Source organism: Macaca thibetana, chromosome 12, assembly GCF_024542745.1.
Source record: "Macaca thibetana thibetana isolate TM-01 chromosome 12, ASM2454274v1, whole genome shotgun sequence".
NCBI classification, from domain to species: Eukaryota; Metazoa; Chordata; class Mammalia; order Primates; family Cercopithecidae; genus Macaca; species Macaca thibetana.
Window position 1 is genome coordinate 58,810,834 of NC_065589.1, and position 8,110 is coordinate 58,818,943.

Consider the following 8,110-nt stretch of genomic DNA (forward strand, 5'->3'; position numbering starts at 1 on the left):
GAAGTATTTCCACCCAAATACCCTAAGTAATAACACTTAAAAATATAATATTTAAGTCTATTATCCTGGCTTTTCTAAGTGGTTGCTAAAGTTTTTGAATTTTTGTTTTGTCAGGATTAAAATTTAAAATTTTTGAAATTAATTTAGCTTTATTAATTTCTAAAAAATATTAGAAAATAATAAAGCCAGTGCCACTATACTGATGATAAGCACATAGTCTTTTCTTTTCTTTTTCTTTTTTTTTTTTTTGTCGGCATTCAAAATCTTTTTAATAAGAGTGTAGGATCCAGGGTTAGTTTTTGTAGCCTCGGCTGGCCCGTCGGCCTCTGGCATGCTCGAACTTCCGGCCCTTGGAGCGGACGTAGGGTTTGGTGTGGCTGTGCGGGGTTCCTGAGGCCTTGCCGAAACGCCGGTACACCTCTAGGCCCTTGCGAGGACCAGAGAGCAGGACAGTGCCACAGCCCTTGGGGGAGTCCAGGGCCAGCTGGTCGAAAGTGAAGATCTTGCCCCCTGCCCTGAGGATGCTGCTGCGGGCCCGGCTGGTCACGTGCAGTGCACATACTTTAAGTTTGGGCACCTCCTGAACCCGCACGTCATCCGTTATGGTCCCCACAACCACGGCCGTTTTGTTTTCCCAGCCAGGAAGCTTCATCTTCCGGATCATCCCAGAAAGGGACAGAGGCGGCCGGTTGGTGCGACTCACAAACAACCTCTTCAGCACAACCTGGTTGAATGTGGAATTGCTTCTTCTGGCCAGAAACCTGTACAACTTGACCAACAGCTTCAGGTAGATATCCTGGCTCTTGGGCTCCTTGCCGCGAACCTTTCGGTCCTTGTTGTGGCAGATGTCAACTCCCATGATGGCGCCTCCTGCTCTGCCAGGTCCGGAAAGCAGCACATAGTCTTTTAAAGAGCATGGAGCTATTTCTTTAATGTGAGTACTTAGGTGAAAATAAATGACCATTTTATGAAACTGCGTTTTAATAAGAAATCAGGAACACAGGTATATCAGGTAATTTAGGAATGTTCACATAATCTCTCCATCTTCTTGTATATAGATATCCATGCATACAGATATTTAATAATTTTATTATTCAATTAATAAAACATGCAACAATGTAATATAATAAAAGTGAAATTGAATGTATTCTGGGTTTCTTAGAAAAAAATACTTTTTCCCTTGGAAATTTTTCATATCCCTCTAATGTATCATCTATAGCAGAAGACAACAGGAATATGAGATTCACCACTTTAGAAAGAATAAAAACTCTGTGTAGTAATATAAGTCATTATTCACATTATGACTATTTCAAATTGCACCTTGATTTTCAAGTAGAGATCGAATACTTCCCAATGCAGGAGAAATTTCACAAAAAAGTCTGACAATATGCCATAAGATGGGAGGGTGGCAATATATTTTCCATCCCTTCTCTGCCCAATCCTCATATACACAGGTATAGATTAAGAAAAAGAGAGAAAAGAGTATAAGAAAAAGTGGGGGTAGAATGGAAAGATAAAGCTGACTTGATTATCTTCAAAACAAAGTATTAAAATAACCAACCAGTACTTTCTTTAATAAAATATTTTGTTACCTATTAAATAAATAAGTAATTTTTACCCAGAAAACTTCCAATCAGTTATGAAAAAAATATTAAATGAATGGCATGAAAATGACATGGAAAAAAATGTTACTTATCATTCTATTCAAAAATTTTATGAGCATCAATGTAAGAAAACAAATATGGAAGAAAAATATTAATTAAGCCATACAAGTGTCTAAATACCTACAAATGAAAACATTAGCATATGTTCTATCTCGTATTTAAGATTCACCGGAATATCTCGCACAAGACTCAGTATGCTTGCCCAAGTAACAGTGTAAAGAGATGTAGACCTTTAACTTTTCCACCACCTACTATTAACAATGTCTCTACATTATAGAATCAACTTCTTGCAGCTTCCAAAACAAAGAAAACAGAATTCTGTTCCCGCCCCTTATTAAAATTCAGACTGCTATAGGAACCATAAACAATTAGCCTTATATCCATGGCATGAATGCATTGTATACACTTTTTTAAAAATTAAGAAGCAGAATTATCATTCTCTGAAAGTAGTCAATTTCTTTTTTTTTTTTTTTTTGAGATGGAATTTTGCCCTGTCACCTAGGCTGGAGTGCAATGGCATGATCTCAGCTCATTGCAACCTCCATGTCCCCAGCTCAAGTGATTCTCCTGCCTCAGCCTCCCAAGTAGCTGGGACTATAGGCGTGTGCCACCACACCACGCTAATTTTTGTATTTTTAGTAGAGATGGGGTTTCACCACGTTGGCCAGGATGGTCTCGATCCCTTGACCTCGTGATCTGCCCATCTTGGCCTCCCAAAGTGCTGGGATTACAGGTGTGAGCCACCGCGCCTGGCCCAGTTTCTTTTTAACATATGAGAAAATGTTTAGCTAATCCTTCCTCCTCAGTGGGCCTAGGGAGTTTTTCTCAAGAAACTCAAGTCTCTTGTTACTCAAGGACTTTGGCCAACAGTTCATTTCCAACTTCCTGCCAGAGAGAGGGGCACTTTCACATCAGTATGTGCTCCATAGGCTTAGCTCCTTGGGAGCCAGGACCTTGTTTGCCTTGCTAATTGTTGTAACTGTAATCTCTACAATGGTGTCTGTAATAGAAGTATTTAATAAATATTCATAATGATTTAATGAATATAATCAAAATTTCCTAGGTATGTGCTATATGCTAATTATGGTGAGGATCCTGTAAAATAATTAGCCCCATTATTGCTGCTACCAGGGTGAGGGACATTTTCTCAACAAAGGTAAAATTTATCCCATCTCTTTAGAGAATGATGAAGTACTTACTTGTAAAGCCAGATCACTACAGCAAACAACATGTCAACACCATCTTTGGCCATTTTCCTAAAGTAATTCCCCCGCCTGCTGATATGTCCATCTCCCCATGCATTCATCTATATATGGCCTGTGATTTCTTGTATCTAAGCCAGATTTCCACTGTCTGCCTCCTTCCCCACTTTTCTTCTTTGTCCTCTGATACTACTATCTTCAAAAATACATTGTGTAGACCACTAGTTTATGCATATAGTGTTCCTTCTTCTCAAAAAAGAATTCTAGCTTTTTTCCTGAGGGATTGCTTTCCTATCCACTCTCTAAATTGGACTCCACTCATTCTTCTATACTCCATTAATTTGGGGCTTGAAGTGGTCTTAGCATGCCCGTGAATACTCAGTGCAACTTCCAGATCACTGATGCTCCAACAACACTAGATAAAACCTACTTTGAAATTAAGCTCAATCTAATAAATCAGATATTTCTCTTATTATCATTTTCATCTGTCAATTGCATGGCTTCTCATTATTCAAATACTTCTTTTCTAACTTAAATCTTGTCATCATTCTGGTGTCCTTTGATAATGCAAAATAACATTTCCAGATTTTCAGCTATTTACTCTGCTTACTTTTGTAACACTAACAACGTCGGTTATATTTTCAGTCATCTCCATGACTGAAAGTATTTAGTCATCTCCCAGAAGTATTTATGAAATCCTGAAACTAGCATTCATTCTTCCAACTCTCACATTATCTATTTGTTCTTTAAGCATACTGAAATCTTTAGTTCCTTTACCTATTTACATTTTCCTATTAATTCCATTTAGTTTTCACCTGCTTCCCTAAATAGCTCAGACCTTGTGTCACATTGCTTCAACCAACTATTCTTTTGCCAATACTCTCAAATTATTTGCCCCATTATCATCTGCAGCCCCAGCCAGGTAAAATTCCAGCCCTACAGTAATCCATTCAATACTTCAAAAATTGATGCATTCAAACTGATTTCATCATCTTCTCCCCAAAATTGCTTTTGGTTATACTGCCTATTTCAATAAAGAACTCCAAAGTGCTCAGTTCCAGAAATCTAAAAATTATTCTTAATGCTTCCTCTAATTCTATATCCAATCAATTATCAAGTCTTTGTAGTTGTAAATGTATTGCTATTCATGGTAGATGTCTTCTTAGTTTGCAAGTCATAAAAACATGTATTTGGGGTGATGAAACAAATGGTCCCATTTGCATAGTGTAGAAGAAGGAGGTTAGTATTGGGATCGATAATAAGAGGAGAGAGGTTTCCATTTTTATCCTATTAACTGTAGAGCCAAGAGAAGAACTTAAATAAGGGGAAATATAAAAGAAAGGCCTTGAAGGACAAAGCAAGGCTAAGGAAGATAATCACAGTTATGGAACTTGGGGCTTCATAGTTTGTACAAGTTTCTCTATAAAGAATAAAGACCAATAAATTTTTTGAAAGTTATCTGGTATTCAGTAGAAAGCTGCTCCTTTTTCATTTTCCCAACTACCCTCTGCTGTTTTCTAACCTTTAGTAAAAATATATTATGAACCACAGCCCTTTGTTGAAGTCATTTGTTGTCATATTATGTAAAATTACTTTTATTTTCATAGAAGATATCTGAAATGTAAAACTTACACAATCCAAATTCAAGAGAAGGTGAATAAAATTTTACAAAAAGTGTATTCAGTTAAATGGTTAAATAACAACTTCACAGTGACTATGGGGAACTAGATTGTGTTTACACCTAACTGTAAAGTCCATTTTAAAAATTTCACTGATGACACTGTAAAAAATAATTCTCTATGAATATAAAATGTGATGTCAGGAAAGATCATGATTCTCTGATCAAATAGGATAAGAGTGAAATCAGCAAACAAAAACTAAGTGTCTGTAAAGAAATGCTGTGTCATTTTCTCTAATAAAATAGTCAATACTTTAAATGAGCATAAAAGTCAAAGTGTCATTGTGTTCAATATCCTGAAAGGTACAGAATAGTGCAGGCTAGAATATTATATTCCTGAGGCAGTAATTCACATATTATATAAAAAAGAGATATTTAAGGACAAAGAGTAGTAAGTATCTTTTACTGATCTAATAAATTTGTATATTAATAAAACAATGTTTAAAAATATTTAGGGAGAATGTTCAATATTTATTTCAGTTAATTTGGCTATCATTTTACCCAAGCAGCAACCACAAAGAAGTAGAATAATCAATAACATTTTGAACAATTCAACATTAATATATATTTTAAAATATCTGCTTACTAGTTATAGGATCCTTGGGGTCCTAGGGTAAGAGAGAGCTAGTCTGATTTGCAGAAACATAGACAAGTTTATTGACATCAAGATGGTGTCCTCCAATATCATAGTAGTGAGTAATGAAATATTGCAAGCAAACATCATAGCAAGAAATAATCACAAACCATCTGATTTCTTTCTGAAACAATACCAAGATGAGGCTGGGTATATTATTCATCTTGGTACCATGAGTTTTCTTAACTTCAGCAAAATAGTGAAATTTAAAATATACATATGTAAAATAAATCACAAAATACAACCTAAACATATCAAATTAGTACTTACATTAAAAATTTAAAAATTTTGGAAAATATGAAGATAAAAAATTGATATTCAGACATTAAAAATATCAAGGTATTCAGCACATATTTGCAAGATTCTTTACATCTCAAGCTTTTTAACCTTCAGATATGAAGATTAGCTCAAATATGGGCTGTAGAAATGCTTCCCAACATAAGTTTGAAATAGCTTACCCTAATGAATGGATAGAAATTATTTGTAAGTAGCTTGTACTGTTAATTTTAAGGGTTCATTATGCTTACAGATTTTTGGAAAAGTTGTCTTCTCGAACAATTTTAATACCCCCAACAAAATGACACAAATTATTTTATGTATACAATATAAATTTGGTTAAAGAAAATAAGCACACACGATTCATGAATGATTACCATTTAAAAAAACTTTAGCTATTTGAAATATTTACCCTCTCAATAGTATAAAGTAGTATTCCATAGACTTTTTCTTAATTATTCTAAATTCCAATATAGGAAGAGCTATGATTAATTAAAAATTGCATATCAAACTATTATTCCAGATCAATAATAGACTATGCCTGTTTGAGATGTGTCAGAGGGATGGTTATCAAGTAAGCATACAAAAATCTGTCCTTTACCCTTAGGTGTTCTGTGTCATCAGTCCACTTCACTGCTGCCCCATATAACCAGCAAGCAGTTTATCAAATGATTACTATCAAACATACCCAGAACTCTTCTGAGAGGAGGTCTCATCAATTTTCTCCATTTCTTTACAATTAAGTGATGTTTGACTACTCCAGACAAATGTCCACTTAGCCCGTTCCTTTAATTAGTTCAGATAGGAGTTAATGAAACAGGTTTAGCACAAATAGTGACAGTCCCAGTCATAGATGGAGAATAGGATAAATGTCATTTTTGTGACTGATAATTTAAAATCATTAAATAGGCTTAATTCTTATTTCTTTCAATATATCAAGGTAATCTTCATAGTAGGAAGTACAATGTACTTGGCTGGTAGTGTAACAGTTCTTTTGATTTCTCATTTGTTTTCCATCCTAAATAGGTTACAGTAAAGCATAAGAGCATTCATGCATAAGTGTTTGAAATACTGAGTTGGAATAAAACTACATACAATATCTGGGTACCTTTTTTAATAATTCTGAACCATTAGGTTCAGGAAGAAGACACAGAATATGTATTTTTCGATAATTTGATGGAAGCCAGATATTAGAAGTTGTGTTTTAGAATCTTTACAGACATATAAGATGCTCTGCCTCTCAGAGTGTTACTTTTACTTTGCAATAAAATTCTTTGCTTACTTTTACTTTGGACTCACAAATTCTTTTTTTATTATTATAATTATACTTTAAGTTCTAGGGTACATGTGCACAACGTTGAGTGGCAAAGTCAAGAACCTGAACCAGCCCACCTACAACACTGGTTTCTTTGCTTTTTAGTTTATTTAGTTTAGTTTTTACTATCCAGTAGCACAGAGGCCACAGCGAAGTTTTTGAGGTAAAAAGAGGTAAACTTTGTGTACTATATAACTTCTGTATTGATCCTTGCACCTGTTACAGAAGTTATTTTCCTGTCAACTTAGAGAAAAATTGGTGTTTCACTTTCCAGGTGATTAGAGTCTGAAAATGTCTCAGGCTTTGAGAAGAGTTACTGAAAAGAGTGATATTTCTATGTCATGGATAATCCTTTCCCCAAATAATAATGTACAATGGTCAGTAGATGAAAACTACAAGAATGTAATTGGTTGTCTACCTACTCATGGATGTTTTAAAACAACTTTTGACACTGCAACTCTGAATTTCTGGTATAATATTTTTTATAAATGTCACAACATGGTTTGTCAAGAAAATTCATATGCTAAAAAAATTCCGAAACAGTGGTTTAACTGAACACTTTAAAAGTAATTCAAAAGACTAATATAAATCAATGCTAGAAATTTTTAAGGCACTATTTCCTATTCTTCATTTTACATGAATTTTATTTTTAGGTAGGTTTCAGAGATGGGGTTTAGAATGTTAGAAAAAAGGGATAAAGGATTCATACAGTTCATATAAAATCTTTTAAATGAAAATAAATAATATTTTTCTTTTGTGTTTTACCATTGTTTTCAAACTAGAAAATAAACACATGATAACTGTCTTATGTTAGTCACCAAAATATTATACTTTCTTTTATTTTGGGTCATCTCTTTATTTAGTTTTCATTCAACAAAACTTACTATCTACCATGCACTATTTTTGGATTTAAATACAAATAAGATACAATGGCTGCTATCAAGATACTCAATTTTAGGCCGGGCGCGGTGGCTCAAGCCTGTAATCCCAGCACTTTGGGAGGCCGAGACGGGCGGATCACAAGGTCAGGAGATCGAGACCATCCTGGCTAACATGGTGAAACCCCGTCCTTACTAAAAATACAAAAAAAAAAAAACTAGCCGGGCGAGGTGGCGGGCGCCTGTAGTCCCAGCTACTCTGGAGGCTGAGGCAGGAGAATGGCGTGAACCCGGGAGGCGGAGCTTGCAGTGAGCTGAGACCCGGCCACTGCACTCCAGCCTGGGCGACAGAGCGAGACTCCGTCTCAAAAAAAAAAAAAAAAAAAAAAAAAAAAAAAAAAGATACTCAATTTTAATTACTAGACACAGCAATTACATGTAAATATACAAATTCTACAGTAGA

The 8,110-nt window shown here is 34.9% G+C and overlaps 1 protein-coding gene across 1 annotated transcript; it reads right to left on the bottom strand.

The window, feature by feature from the left end:
* Positions 1-205: 205 nt before the first annotated feature.
* On the bottom strand, positions 206-967 carry LOC126932925 (60S ribosomal protein L18-like). The gene has a single exon (XM_050752224.1). The coding sequence runs from the start codon at positions 962-964 to the stop codon at positions 293-295; it is 672 nt and encodes a 223-aa protein (XP_050608181.1). The 5' UTR covers positions 965-967; the 3' UTR covers positions 206-292.
* Positions 968-8,110: the final 7,143 nt, after the last annotated feature.

Bases quoted from the DNA above. Each gene is read 5' to 3' on its own strand.
- LOC126932925 (XM_050752224.1), bottom strand. From the start codon at position 964: ATGGTCATTTATTTTCACCTAAGTACTCACATTAAAGAAATAGCTCCA.